General features: G+C 45.9%; 1 protein-coding gene across 1 annotated transcript in view; it reads right to left on the bottom strand.

Moving 5' to 3' along the window:
• The window catches only part of LOC129632255 (teneurin-2-like), a 59335-nt gene extending 43860 nt beyond the window's left edge, over positions 1-15475 (bottom strand). The window contains exons 1-2 of the mRNA XM_055553793.1: positions 15403-15475; positions 4394-4604 (exon numbers count right to left, since the gene is read on the bottom strand). Coding sequence (XP_055409768.1) covers positions 4394-4604; positions 15403-15475 — 284 coding nt within the window. The remainder of the gene's footprint in view (positions 1-4393; positions 4605-15402) is intronic.
• Positions 15476-16046: the final 571 nt, after the last annotated feature.

Here is a 16046-nt window from a genome sequence, read left to right as displayed (position 1 = left end):
AAGTGAAGAAAGAGTATGAAAAGAATACGAGAAAATAAAGGATTTAGGGGAGAAATAAAATGTTAATAAGAAGCTGATTAAAACAGAGTATGAACCTTTGAAAGATGCATTTATAGTATAATCAAATGGTATGCAAACCTCATGGACTTCCCAGGTGGGGCTAGTGGTAAAGAAACTGTCTGCCAATGCAGGGTATGTAACAGAGGTTGGATTCGGTCTGTGGGCAGGAAAGATCCCCTGGAAGCAATCCACTCCAGTATTCCTGCCTGGGAAGTCCCATGGACAGAGGAGCCTGGAGGGCTACAGTCCGCAAGGTCACAAAGAGTCATCCTGGCAATGGGAATCACGTCCATAATTAAAAAGAAACATACCAACACAGTCTCTGCCCCAGAACTAGGAATTAACAAGCAGAGAAAATATTTTTTTGGTTCCAAGATATGTGGTTTATTTTTTTTGAGGGTTACTCGTATTAAAACAATATTACTGTGTATAGTATAATCTACACTTACTAAGTTAATTTTACCAATCAAGAAAATAAAGTTTATGAGGTTAAATCACTTGCCTAATGTGACACAGCCAGAAGATGTCAGGGTTGAAACAGGCGAGGGCTGAGATAATTTTTTTTCTCTTCTATTTTATTTTTAGTGAATCCAGAACAGAGAGAGGCTAAAGTTGCTGGCCCAAGGTGACCTTGTTAAGAACGCTCATAGTCAGAGAGCTGCCATGAATTGGGGCTACATAGCTTCCCAGGGTGGAGAAGGCAATGGCACCCCACTCCAGTACTCTTGCCTGGAAAATCCCATGGAGGGAGTAGTCCATGGGGTCCCTAGGAGTCGGACACGACTGAGTGACTTCACTTTCACTTTTCACTTTCATGCATTGGAGAAGGAAATGGCAACCCGCTCCAGTGTTCTTGTGGGGAGAATCCCAGGGACAGGGGAGCCTGGTGGGCTGCCATCTCTAGGGTCGCACAGAGTCCAACATGACTGAAGCGACTTAGCAGCAGCAGCAGCTTCCCAAGGAGTTCTAAGGGGCTGCAGAGTTCATTGGCCGTACCATTACCCACCACATCCCCACTCCCACCCTCACCAGGCTCTCCCAGGGAGGACCAGAGTCTGAGTTGTGACGTGGTGATGTCTCCTCCCCAAAGTCTAATGAGTGGGGCTCCAGGACAATCTCTTGTAGACCCAGGGGCTCTTCTAAAGTGTCAGTCAGTTCAGTTCAGTTCAGTCGCTCAGTCGTGTCCGACTCTTTGCGACCCCATGAATCGCAGCACACCAGGCCTCCCTGTCCATCACCATCTCCCGGAGTTCATTCAGACTCACGTCCATTGAGGCGGTGATGCCATCCAGCCATCTCATCCTCTGTCATCCCCTTCTCCTCCTGCCCCCAATCCCTCCCAGCATCAGAGTCTTTTCCAATGAGTCAACTCTTCACATGAGGTGGCCAAAGTACTGGAGTTTCAGCTTTAGCATCATTCCTTCCAAGGATATCCCAGGGCTGATCTCCTTCAGAATGGACTGGTTGGATCTCCTTGCAGTCCAAGGGACTCTCAAGAGTCTTCTCCAACACCACAGTTCAAAAGCATCAATTCTTCGGCCCTTAGCTTTCTTTACAGTCCAACTCTCACATCCATATATGACCACTGGAAAAGCCATAGCCTTGACTAGTCAGACCTTTGTTGGCAAAGTAATGTCTCTGCTTTTCAATATGCTATCTAGGTTGGTCATAACTTTTCTTCAAAGGAGTATCTTTTAATTTCATGGCTGTAGTCACCATCTGCAGTGATTTTGGAGGCCAGAAAAATAAAGCCTGACACTGTTTCCACTGTTTCCCCATCTATTTCGCATGAAGTGATGGGACCAGATGCCATGATCTTCGTTTTCTGAATGTTGAGCTTTAAGCCAACTTTTTCACTCTCCACTGTCACTTTCATCATGAGGCTTTTTAGTTCCTCTTCACTTTCTGCCATAAGGATGGTGTCATCTGCATATCTGAGCTTATTGATATTCCTCCCGGCAATCTTGATTCCAGCTTGTGCTTCTTCTAGCCCAGCGTTTCTCATGATGTACTCTGCATAGCAGTTAAATAAGCAGGGTGACAATATACAGCCTTGACGTATTCCTTTTCCTATTTGGAACCAGTCTGTTGTTCCATGTCCAGTTCTAACTGTTGCTTCCTGACCTGCATACAGATTTCTCAAGAGGCAGGTCAAGTGGTCTGGTATTCCTATCTCTTTCAGAATTTTCCACAGTTTCTTGTGATCCACACAGTCAAAGGCTTTGGCACAGTCAATAAAGCAGAAATAGATGTTTTTCTGGAACTCTCTTGCTTTTTTGATGATCCAGCGGATGTTGGCAATTTGGTCTCTGGTTCTTCTGCCTTTTCTAAAACCAGCTTGAACATCTGGAAGTTCACAGTTCATGTATTGCTGAAGCCTGGGTTGGAGAATTTTGAGCATTACTTTACTAGCATGTGAGATGAGTGCAATTGTGCGGTAATTTGAGCATTCTTTGGCATTGCCTTTCTTTGGGATTGGAATGAAAACTGACCTTTTCCAGTCCTGGGGCCACTGCTGAGTTTTCCAAATTTACTGGCATATTGAGTGCAGCACTTTCACAGCATCATCTTTCAGGATTTGAAATAGCTCCACTGGAATTCCATCACCTCCACTAGCTTTGTTCGTAGTGATGCTTTCTAAGGCCCATTTGACTTCACATTCCAGGATGTCTGGCTCTAGGTGAGATAATCACCATCGTGATTATCTGGGTTGTGAAGATCTTTTTTGTACAGTTCTTCTATGTATTCTTGCCACCTCTTTTTAATATCTTCTGCTTCTGTTAGGTCCATACCATTTCTGTCCTTTATCGAGCCCATCTTTGCATGAAATGTTCCCTTGGTATCTCTAATTTTCTTGAAGAGATCTCTAGTCTTTCCCATTTTGTTGTTTTCCTCTATTTCTTTGCATTGATTGCTGAGGAAGGCTTTCTTATCTCTCCTTGCTATTCTTTGGAACTCTGCATTCAGATGTTTATATCTTTCCTTTTCACCTTTGCTTTTCGCTTCTCTTCTTTTCACAGCTATTTGTAAGGCCTCCCCAGACAGCCATTTTGCTTTTTTGCATTTCTTTTCCATGGGGATGGTCTTGATCCCTGCCTCTTGTACAATGTCACGAACCTCTGTCCGTAGTTCATCAGGCACTCTATCTATCAGATCTAGTCCCTTAAATCTATTTCTCACTTCCACTGTATAATCCTTCTCTAGTTGGAAGCCTGCTTAAACAGCATATTTCCTGAGTTGCTTCAGAGTCTGCCCAGACCTAAGTGAGGGGGAAGAAAACTAAGAGAAAGATGGCGTGATGAGGGCTGTCAGAGGGATAAGGGGATGGGGACAAGTTTCTAGAGGTTCCCAGTTCTTATTTCTCCATGAGAAGGAGCACAAATATGGGGCGGGGCATCCCCAAGAAGGTCACACCTGCCGTCGTCACATCTGCTGACACCACTGTTATCTGGATCCAGACTGACCCAGAGTGAGAGCAGAGATGTGCAGGCAGGCCTGAAGAGGACAAGACTGCCACCTCTCCTTGCCTCCTTCCAGCCTCAGCATCAAAAGCAGCGCCTAGAAGACACCGACTAGGAGGGCGGGCATCTCAAGGCCAACGCGTCTCCTTGCTTTCTTCTCCAGGGTACAGCTCTAATCTGTCCTGGTGGGAGAGGAGGGGCCAAGCTGTCTACAAAATAAATCCAGAATTTGCCCCAGAATACTCACAAGTCTCAAATTAGCAACCGAGAGCAAATGTAAGTTCAAGAGAATCCACTCTGCTGCTGCCATTTTGGAATGAGAAAGGGAAATGCCCAGGCACAAACACCAAGTAAGCAATTAGCAGATACAATCGTTGGTGGTGGGGTGGCTATGAGGATGAGAGCCAATCTATACACATCAGGTCTCTAGCTCATCATAGGTGCTCAATAAATTTTAGCAACTGGCATCATCCTGACTCTAAGATGCCACAAATGATAAGTTGTGTTATTGAGTTTACAGCTGCTTTAAAAGCCTATGGTTGATTCATGTCGATGTTTGATAGAAACCAATACAATACCATAAAGCAATTATCCTTCCAATGAAAAATAACTAAATTAAAAAATACTCTAACAAATGAGATATTTCAGTGATAATCAAACAGAAGTCACAATCAGGGAGATTTAGAATAACAATAATGTCATCAAATAATAGATCATCAAAATGATCTAGAAAGCAGGCAGTTAATGGGTCTCCAGCAGGTTCTGAGCCGCAGGGGGTCAAATCCCACAGAAGAGCCAGGAGCACTGTCTCCTGCTCGGACAGGAAGGGAAGCAGTGACTTCAGCCACCTGCAGGGACAGAAGGGCGCCTACCTGCTGTTGAAGGGGTTGTCTCCAGGAATGATGTGGGTGCTGTCTTTGCCGGCCAGGAGTTTGATGCGGTCGTAGAAGGACTTCACGGCGGGTGAGTCTGTCTGGCCCTGCTGAATGATGTCTAGGGGGTCCCGGGACCCTCGGCAGAGCAGGCTATTCTGACAGGCTGACTGCAGGCAGCAGTCAGGGTCCAGGCAGTCCACCAGGCCATCTGGAAGGGCAGAGACAAAGCCAGGGCTCAGCAGATTTCACGGCCCAAAGCTGCTCTGAGACGCTAGCACCTTTTAAAAAAATTAATTAATTAATTTGACTGCACTGGGTCTCAGTTGTAGCACAGGGATCTTCGTTTCTTTCACTGTAGCCAGCAGACTCTCTAGCTGTGGCACCAGGGCTCAGTAGTGCTGCACGTGGCTTTAGTTGCTCTACAACATGTGGGATCCAGTGGTTAAGGATAATTGCAAGGCAGATTCTTACCACTGGAGCCCCAGGGAAGTCCTTGAGATGTTAACATCTTTGTCCCCACCAGCCTCGACCCTTCCCAAAGGCCTGACCTGGCAGGTTTCCCACAACAAGCCTAGTATATTTCCAATATAAATTAAAGACTGAAAGAAAGTTGTTGAGAATGTTGACAAATGGTTATCCCCAGGTAGTAGATTAGTGTGTCTTTCTTTTTCTATCTTGTACTAAAACTTTTGTATTTCTACTTTTTCTATTATGAACATGTATTATTTGAGTGGTAGGCAATAAAAACTAACACTTTGCTTTTAAACAACATAGCACAAAAAAATGACCTGTTGCTAGATTTCAGGGACCCATGTTAATGCATATGCAAGTCACCAAAATGCATGGGATTCCTTAAATCCTGCTTCAGTGGAGAAAAGCATTCCATCTCCACTTTCTCTAAGCCAGGGAGGGTAGTGCTGATTAGTGGGAGCACCAGGGGGTGATGAGTGACATTTTCCAGGAAATGTGGAGATATGGCTTTGGCATGAGCATCCACAAACTAAGCCATTAGTTTGCCCAGTTGCTTCCGGAGCTGCCTTCACCATAGCTGCAGGACTCTGAACATTCTGATTTACTTGCCTAGATTCCTGCTCCTTCACCCGTTCCTGAGTCATCTGTGTTTAGTTGCTCAGTCATGTCTGACTCTTTGCGACCCCATGGACTGTAGTCTGCCAGGCTCCTCTGTCCATGGGATTCTCCAGGCAAGAATACTGGAGTGGGTTGCCATCCCCTCCTCCAGGGGATCTTCACAACCCAGGGATTGAACCCAGGTCTCCCACATTGCAGGCAGGTTCTTTACTGTCTGCACCACCAGGGAAGCCCTCCTAGTCATCTACCCTTCAATAAATATTTGAGTGCTATTTATGTTCTGAAAATAAAACAGGGAACAAAGAATGATGGTGTCTGTCCTAAAGGAGCTGACAGTATAGAGGAGGAAATGGATATGACGCATCCTTTAAGATCCACACTAGGTGTGGCCTCCTCCAGGAAGCCTTCCTGATGATGTCCATGGCTAAGATAGGTAATCTTGTTCTGTGTATCCCTGAATCTGAGGTTCTCAGAGAATGGTTCTACATCAAAATCCCTCAGGGAGAATCAGGAGCCTACCCCAGACCTCCCCAGGAAGAGCCTCCAGGAGTAGGTCCTGGAATCTGCATTTTAAACATGATCCTCATGTGATTCTAATGCAGCAGAAATATTAGAAACCATTGTTCACGCTAACTTCCTTGTACTAGAATTATCTATCTCTGACTGCTTGCCTTCCTGTCTGGAAAACGAGCTTTTTGAAAAGAAGAACAGTGTCACATTCATTTTTATATTCATGCTTTGCTTAGTGCCAACGTGGAATCAGGACCTAACAAATGTTTGTTGAATGAATAAATGACTGTTTCCCATTCTCCACATGTCTGTTAGGAATGGGGATGGGAATGTTTAGGGCAGTGTTTATGCCTTGGGATTCCTATTAGAATGGATTAGTTAGCTAGTCCTTCTTCACTCTGCTGGGAGTTGATTGAATGCACAGTGTAGGAGCTTGGAGAGTAACTTGCTTACACCTCCTTGATTTGATAGCGAGGCATTTGGGGGCCATAATTAGCATCATAAAAACATGCACTCCAATCCTGGGCTGTGACTTGATGAACACTTGAACTGGAGCGCTGAATCAGAGGCCTGGTGCTGTGTGCTTTAAATTCACTACAATGTAATTTTTTGGCATTACCCTTTATGTTTGGTTCCGCTAATGAAATTGAAATATATAATTTCACCCAAGTTCCACTGTAATTTAGCAATTAATGTACAATGATTTTAATGCATTACTTTCTTTTTAGCAAACAAACAAATTAGGAGGTTGTGTGTTCTGCTCGGCTTTAAATTACTAAAACTAGCCTCTCATTTTCCACATGGGCAAATGTTGCTCGGGTGTCTCGTAACACGTTTAGATTTACAAAATTTCCTGGAAGTGCAGACACAGGAGCGTGAGCAGGCACGCACGCTTAAAATTTAGAGACTTTCAGAGTCATGGCTATGAGTACCTCTGTCCGACGTGCTGGCTGAATTGGGTACCCACCCCCCCAAGAGTCCCGCAAATCTCAGACCTAAGAAACGATGTTGGAGACTCATATCTCAGCAGCAGAATGATGCCAAGGTACCATTTCACATCAGCCAAGGGCTCCCAGCACCCTCGGTAGAATATGAAAGAAGAATAGGATAAAAAAGCCAAGTATTCTTCCTGTAACATTGCCTTCCATGGACTGCCCTCACTAGACAGAAGGAATCCACCACAGAATGCCTGCTTTGGATTTAAAAATCTCCTGCTGAGATATGTTGGCAGTGCTTCATTCAGCCGCTGCAGAAAGTTCTCAGGTAGAAGAAAGCCTCTGTTATTAGCACTATAGATTTCTTTAAGGCCACCGGCCTCTTCCCATTAGGAGTTCCATCCGTCTCTGGTGGCCTTTTCCTCCCGAAGCTGGGAATGTGACCCCCCCACCCTCAACCCTCTACCACCCACTCTGTACAGCCAGCTTGAGAGCCTCGCATCAGGATCAAATAATAACTTAAGACAGTCTTTCCTGTTAAGATTGCTCTCCCAACCCCCTCGAGTCGGCTACTCCTTCCGGATCTGTGACTGCTTCAAAAGTGTGGACCTCAAATTTCCTCACTGTTTTTGTTGACTCTGGGCTTTTTATTCAAGGGTCCGTCTGGCAGCAGGAGATGTCCTACAAACACATCAGCAATAGCAGATGGCAAATGCTTAAAATAAAAAGGATATAAATGATGTCCTCCTACATATTTACATTTACCTGCTCCAGACATTATGCATTTGGGGTTCTAGCCGTTATTAAGTGTGAGCATACGTTATGCCTGTAATGACCTCATCATGTTTTGTGATTATGGGCTGCAGCCGCCAAACACTTGCAGACGACATTGTGAACTTGAAATTGGCACTCCAATCTCCCCGCGGCCTGTCAGTCACAAGAAGCGCATCTTTATGCCAGCAAGCCCCTCGCATGGAGTCTGACATGGCAATCTTCAGTAAATTACCCTGTCACTGACAATCTTGCAGTTATCTCGCAAACAATCAAGCAGGCAATCAAACTGTTCTGAATTGCCAGTTCAGGACCTGAGAGGCTGCCGACGTCTCCATTCAACAGGGGCGCAAAAGCGGCTCGGCCCCCGCATGACATTGGATGATTTATTTTTTTATTTATCCGCCTACTTATTTGTTTGTCTGCTTGGCTTTCTCCTGGTGAGAGGGGTTTGCAGAGTCTTCGAAAAGGGCCCCGTTCTGACTCAGCGGTTATGGGAAAGTTTGACCCAGGCCTTCCCCATCAGCTCACAGCGGGGTCCTACGTCCGCTTCATAAACATTCTTATTTACTCCACTCTGCAAGACGCGGCTGCGGAGTATTAACCAGGTGCTTTCTGTTAGAACACACACTAAAGAAAAGTTCTGGCTGTATGCCACGCACAGACATCATATGCTAATGGGAATGGCCATTTCAGAGAAATATGGACAGGGAGAAATTTTCTGAGAACGGTAGGTGAGGCATTCTTTGTATTGCTTTTGACAAAGAAAATTAGAGAGAATCTTGCGTAACAGTTCTGGCAACATGACACTAAAATCAGGTTAATGCTAAATGGAAAGCTTTGGATTGGCATTCTCACGATAAGAAGCCAAAAGTCTACACAGTGTCTACATGGAGGTAAGAACCTGGACTGTGAATTCCTCTAGTCCCTGGCTGTGTCAGCTTAGAAAGAAAAAGTTTAAAAGTTTAAAATCAAAGTTTTCCTGGCTGAAACTCAATTTCTTTGCCTTTAAAACTGAGTGATAACAATGCATATATCATAGGGTCATACGATGGGGAATGGACAGATATAATATCAGTCGGGCATACAGTATACATGGACAGAGGATGAGGTGGTTGGATAGCATCACTGACTCAATGGATATGAGCTGGAGCAAACTCCAGGAGATAGTGAAGGACAGGACATGCTATGGTCCATGGGGCTGCAGAGTTAGACATGACTTAGGGACTGACCAATACAGTATATGTTGAATGATAGGAATTACTATAACCAGAAACTCCCTGAAGTTTTCCACTTTTTCAGTGGATAAAAATGGGATATAAAGAAATAAACGAAACGAATGTCCCCTGATTAGAGTGATTCATGGGTAGGTTGCAGTTGGGCAAGAATGCTATGTTTTCAAATAGGAATAAGTTAATAATTGATGGTAATAATAAATGCTATAGGTTGTACAGGATTTACATATATTCTTGATTTATATCCTTATGGCAATCCTACAAAGCAGAAAAATAGAACCCTTAAGCTGCAGACTCTGGATTGGGGTGTCTGGGTTTGAATCTCAGAGCAGCTAGTACCCATCTGGTGACCGTGGGCAATTAAGTGCTCTATGCCTCAGCTTTCTTAGCCACAAAATGAAGAAGATGACGACAAGCACTGTTGGGAGGATGAAAGCAGTTATTCCATATTCAGGACTTGGAAGAGCACCTGGTGTAGCAAGTACTCAGAACACCACCCATCCTATAGAGTTGGAACTGAGGCTCAGAGAAGCTAAGTAAATTCTTCGAGTGGTCAAGAAGCAGCTTTGGAGAAAAAGCAGAAAGAGGCAACCCATGAGATCACCACTCATTGTCTTCATCATGGGAAGGAGGAGATGCTTCCTTCCCTAAGGGAGCCTGAAGACAGGGCAGTGGACACTCATTAAGCCGGGAAGGCATGAGCCGCGGCGAGATTTAATCACTTCTGAAGGCTTGTCTGCCCTACAGCTGAGGAAGAGTCTGGCTGGTTGAAATGAACATCTGAAAAAGGAATCAACATGAGAAACAAGATGCCTGGGAATTCACTGTCTGATATGCAGGCTGCTAAGGACCACACTTTACCTGTGAGACTCGAGCCCCCCTCCAGCTGTTTACCACTGGTACAAGGTGGCACACCTGGATGGGCTGCAGGCTGGTGCCAGCTGTTTCCAGCTGCTGCCTCGTTTGTTCTGCAAGGCTTTTCAAGGAGTTCCTCAACAGTCCAGAGATTTAACCTCAAAACCTTCACTGAACACTCAACAGTGATGCTACTCTCGGGGGACAGGGGCCACGGGTGAACAGAGAAGCTGTAGCAAACAACTGAGTATTTCCAAGTTGGCTGAAACATGCACCTCTCTTCTGTCCGGGGAAGGCTGCCTGAGTCCATGCATCACTCCTGTAGGAAAGTGAAGTCTCTAGGAATGAGACAAGTGTTATTTCATTTCCTCTTTGATCTTTGTAAACTGGGCAGCTTTGGGAGAATCCGGATGGAGGCATTTGGGTCTGTTCTTGGTGCCTTTTGTTCCTTGCAGCTTGGTATGCAAGTGACTCCCTCAACGACCTGCATGAACTCTCTGGCTTTTGTGGGTATTAAAGGCTTCAGAGGAAGATCCAAATTTACTTTTCTCAGTTTTATTTTGTGACAGGGTGGCACAAATCAACTCTCACAATTCACTTCAGGTGCCACGGATAAACTCTGCCAGTGTCTGTAGGCAGCACGGGGTCGGGAACTCGTCGGCAGCTCATGAAAAATGAGCCCCACTTTTTCCAGATCATGGATTGATGAGAGGGACCACCAACCATCAAATCTACCTTTCCCACTCAGTAGGATGGACTGGTTAAAACACTGGCTTTCAAGACTACATAGTCTTTCATTTATCGGATGTTCAAGAACAGGCAAAGTTCATGACTTATAGTAGAAATGTTAGAAATTGTAGTCACCTTTATAGGGAGGTATTGCCTGGAAAAGAATATAGGGGACCTTTCAGGTTCTTGGAATTTTCTAGATTATCTTATTCACTTGACCACACAAGTGATTATGTCAATAAAAAGTCATCAAGGTGTATATTTAAGATTATGTACTTTGGTATTTGCTAACAGATTGACTTTGGGCAAAATAATCACCCTCTCTGTGCTCTTCCTTAAGTACAAAGTAGGCATGATGATGATGATAATGGTGATGCTGCTGCTGCTGCTAATGATGATGGCCTCACAAGAGCACTGGGAGGATTAAATAAGAGCACCTAGTAACCTACTGTGGTTGCTGTTTAGTTGCTAAATTGTGTCTGACTCTTTGCGACCCCATGGACAATAGCCTGCCAGGCTCCTCTATCCATGGGATTTCCCAGGCAAGAATACCAGAGTGGGTAGCCATTTCCTATCCAAGTAACCTACTACATGCTTCCAAGTAATTTCTACTTCTCTTCTTTTTGAGTCTTCTTGGCATCATATAGGTCTGTTTCCCATACAGAGTACAGTACTTGTCACATTCTCATTTCGCCCCCCTCCCCCCAAAAAAACCATGGAATCCAGGTAGTAAACCCAATAAATCCTAGGGCAGTTTTTGAGATCACCTGAATAATGGAGAGGAGAGGGGAATGAATGAAGCAGTGGTGAGAAGGAAGGAGGTGACAAGTTGGGGCAAGAAGGAGACCTGTGCTGTGCGCTCTTTGTGATGGACATGAAGAGGGAGCAAGGAGGGGTGCTGGAGAGCAGGCTCCACTGCAGGCTGGCAGAGGCCAAAGGCTCCTGAATTCTAGCCAGACACATAAAGGGGTTCTTGAATGAAAAAAGAAATACAGCGACCACAGGATTTGACTTGCCTTGGGAGTTATTTTGTTTTAAGGTGAGCTCTTATAGGACGTGCTGAAAGTGTATGGGGTCCCTGGCTAATATTTTCCTGCCAGGCCTATATCTGGGTAAACAATCTGCGTTACCCAGATCAGCATATCAGCACTATTCTGGCAGCCTGATCTTATATAAACTTGCAGAAGAAACACTCTTTCAGCCAGCAGGAGCAACTGACTCACCAATCTGCTCTCTGGTATTGAGGCTGGGTGTTGGACCTTGAGATAACTCAGAAATGCAAATCTCCAAACATCTCAGGGTATCTGGTCAACCGTACATGCGTGGGGGTGAAGGTGAGGAGGGGGAGAGGGTCAGAGAGCACGTGAAAGGAAGAAATAGGACCCAGGGCTCCTGAGGGCCCTAGTCCAGGTGAGGGCACTGCATTGCTGATCCTGACCAGTCTCTACCACTGGGACAGCACTTACAAAATTTTAAGGCAGGTACTCCAAAGCTCAGGGAACCACTGTCCAGGGCAGCACTGGGCTCCTATCCTAGTTAAACAAATAACACAATAATGCAGGCTTTAGAGTCAGAATGGTCTGGTTTTAAAACCTGATCTATCTATCATTCATCAGCTACGGTGAGTGACCTCCTGTGACTCGGTGTTCCCAACTACAGAGTGGACTTAATAGCACCTATGTCACCGAAGATCAGGGAGATGCTATAAGATGGTCCATGTGAAATGAGAAGATGAAGGTACTGCACTAAACACAGAGGAAGAGCTCAATAAATGGTGGATATAATGATATTTCCTGCTCTCCACCAGGGAAGGGCACTCTTCTATTTGCATTTTACCCAATGCCTGCTGACAAGTTGGAAGTGAGGGATAATTGAAAGTATTCCAGCTTGATGTAACTAAGAAGTGAAAGGCACAGGCAAGGCTGACTTGATTTAACCTGGCAATATGAGATTAGTTCTTCATTGCCTCTGTTAGGTCTCCCGCACTGCCAACCTTTTAAAGCAATAGATTGGCTGACAGGGTGCTCATTTGGAAGGTTTCACCTGCCATTAATACCCTGGCTGCCTGATGGCCCATCGTTCGGCAGGCATCTCGCCTCTCCCCCAATGGGGCACCCGCCATTCTCAAACATTGCAAGAAGTAAAATTGTATTTGCATTCCTTCTGGAAGGCCTATTGGAAGTGTACCTCTTGCTTCCTGTCAACTCTCTTTGTCAGTCTCTGAATTCCAAGGCCTGGGATCCTTGCCCCCAAAGCACCTTCCAGCTTTTCTTATAACTTAGCAGTGGAAGATCCATCATGTCCAATCAGAGACCTGGCAGAGTGGAGTCCCCCACTAAGAGCTCCTTTGCTGGCTTTCCTGGTCTTCAGGATGGATGTGGGAAAGAAAGCAAAGACTGCCTAGGAAAACCCAGGCACTGTTACTGAAGGCAGTGATATGATCCAAATAAAACCTCTTTTTGATGTGATTCTGGTTTACCCTGAAGCTACTGGGGCATCTGGTCGACTCCATATGCATGTGGATGGGAGGTGAGGGATGGTAGAAATCTTATGGCAATGAACTTGAAATGTGTGTCTAGTTTTCTTTTTATGGGGGGTGGGGGGTGGGGGGAATGATTCGTCATCAAAAATAAAACAAGTGGACCAAAAACAAAAACAAACACTATCAACCAAACCCTTTAAAACCAGTGCTTCTCAAATTCTAACCAGCATCAGAATCACTTGGGGGAACTTGTTAAAATGTAGATTCTAATTCTGTAGTTTTAGAGTTTGGGACTTGAGAGCTTGCATTTCTTATAAGCTCCCAGGTGATGCTGACGCTGGTGTTCTGAGCACGTACTTCTATAAATCAGGCACCAAACTGCTGATGGTCAGGTTATGCTCCCAGATTTCCTGTCCTGGAATCAGCTCAGTGATGTTAAAATACTGATTGTTATCTCACCCACACCTACTGAATTCCTGAGAGTGGAAACTGGGAATCTGCATTTTAAAGAAAATGCCCCACATGATTCCTTTGCTCACTAGAGCTTGAGACCCCCCCTTCTCTCAATGACTGAAAACACCTTTCAGATATCCACAGCAGCACAACTCACCCTCAGGCAACTTATGCCTCCTGGGGGAGAGTAACAGGGGTTCCCTAAAATAGAGAGTGAGGTGGGACAGGAGGGCCTGCAGTCAGACAGTCTAGGGGGTGCTGGTTAAACAAAGGTAAAGTGGTTTCATCACAGCGGGATTTCTCAGAGCCTTTGTTGAGTGACTATGCATTAGGAATCTTAACTGTTGCAGTGGAGTGTGCAGTATTTCCTGACCATGGACACTTTTTGGCTGGGAGCATCTCCATGCCAACAGTCTAGTGTCTTACTAGTTGGGATGCACTTCAGGAGAACACAGGGCTCTAGGTTTGGGGATTCTCCCCTAGGAAGGACCAGCCAAACCTTCATCTACTCCACTCACAAGTGACAGCTCCATGCTTTACTGACCATCTTGTAAAACACAGGCTTGGGGTGGTCAGGCCAAATGCAAACTACGCCATCAAAACGAGCACATTGGCTCAGAGCCTCTGTCCTTATGCTCCCTGAGCCTCCCAAAGCCCATGCATTTTCAGCACAGGGATCCTGTGCTAGGTGATGGCATCCCTGGGGGTCAGCACGACCACGGATCATCTAATGAGAGCTAATAGCTGCTCTTATGAAGAGCTTACTAAGTGCCAGGCACCGGACTAAGTGCTTTACATGCATCCTCTCATTAAATTACCATCAGAACTCCAGGCATCATCAACACTGCTGTTTACAGATGAAGAACTGCAGATTGAGAGAGATTAAACACCTCACCTAAGACCATGCAGCTTTTCTCTGGTGGGGCTGTTCTTTTTTATTTTTCACAAAGAACATTTGTAGTTTATTCAAAACTGTAAGAGTGCCAACGTGAAGACAGTTTTCCACACGGTGTCTACACTCCTTTGCTTGGAACGTGTCTGGGCTCCACCCCGAGACTCACCATCATTTGAGGTAACGCGAGGAGGCCCAGGAATATGAAGCATCTGGGCGTGACCCTGAAGGTCCTGGTCAAAACCCAGCCATCAAGGATGGTCTTACTATCCACACACAGCCCGAGGTCATGTGTACAAGAACCCGGTGAGTCTCAGGGAGCAGACCCAGTCTGCTTTGTGTCTTCCTGAAATGAAATCTTCTCAAATTACCTGCTTCGAACATGCTTCCCCTGCAGCCAGCGTGGCCCTCCTGTGGTCTGACCCTCCAGAACACCACCGGAATGGGAAGTACCCCTGTGAATCAGGGCACACCAAAACACACACCTACCTGCAGTGTGCAAAGCCACAGGGTTTGGAGTCCCAACTCGCTCATCGAAGCCACTCTAACATTGCACCAGAATTTCCCCCCACTGTGTCCATGTGGTCTCTGACCCTTGGACTGTCCCATGAGCATAGGAACAGAAACCCAGTGACCTCACACACCTCACACAGGCTGCCGTGTCCCCTGCTTCACAGGTGCCCCTGAGTGGTACCCACAGGTGACACCTGCCAGAGACAAGCACTCGGGGTTAAAGGGTGCTGGTTAACTGGAATGCAGCTCTTTGCCTTTCCTAAGGAGATTGTTGTACATCTGGTCACATGTGGTTTTGAAATCATAAACGTTTGGCTTGTGGGGTGCTGGTCCTGGAAGCTCCACATGAGTTCCTGTGCTGAAGGACCGGATGCTGAATCCTTGTTTGCTACAGAAGGTTAGAGATGATCCTTAAGGCAGGGAAAATGTTTTAGCTGCTGGAGCTGATACCATGCTTGATCTACCCAGTTTCGTCTCAATGTTCAGATCAACACAGAAATCGACTTTCTTTCAACCAATCCTTCCAATCTTAGTTCTGCCACCTGAGGATGTTGTACGCCTCCGGTTCTGGTTGATCGAGCACACCACCGCCACCCGCAGAGGCGAAGATGGCATGGCGGCGGCTGCATCGTCTAGGGCTGGGATTTGAACCCAGTTTGCTGCACTCCAAAATAAAATCCTGCATGAGGCTGCTATGTCAGGTCTGCTACTGTTAAACATTCTGAATGGCCAACACACAGGAGCAGCTTATCTGCCACATGGCCATGCTTAGTGCCCGTGCCAAGCTCTTTAAGGCAGGACTACATCAAACAGAAGAGGGACGATTTAACGCCATAGGGAAGGGCGATTTATTTTGAAAAACCAGGATGCAGAATGTTTTAGCTGCCCTCCACCCCAGCTCCTCACTTCACCCAGCTTCCACTTCCGCCTCGGGTAGACCGCCTCAGGGCTGTCTCCTCGCCAGCAGCTTAAGTTTCTCTGTGCTTTCTCAGTCTGCGCCAAACATCCTGATCCAGCCACCAGCCAGTAATGCCCACAAGAACCCTTTGAGGCGGATTCTGTGCGGCTGATATGGTAAAGAATCTGCCTGCCGTGTGGGAGACCCGGGTTTGATCCCTGGGTCGGGAAGATCCCCTGGAGAAGGGAATGGCAACCCACTCCAGTATTCTTGCTTGGACAATCCCAT

This window comes from Bubalus kerabau, chromosome 1 (genome assembly GCF_029407905.1).
Source record: "Bubalus kerabau isolate K-KA32 ecotype Philippines breed swamp buffalo chromosome 1, PCC_UOA_SB_1v2, whole genome shotgun sequence".
NCBI classification, from domain to species: Eukaryota; Metazoa; Chordata; class Mammalia; order Artiodactyla; family Bovidae; genus Bubalus; species Bubalus kerabau.
This window is presented reverse-complemented; position numbering and strand designations above follow the sequence as displayed.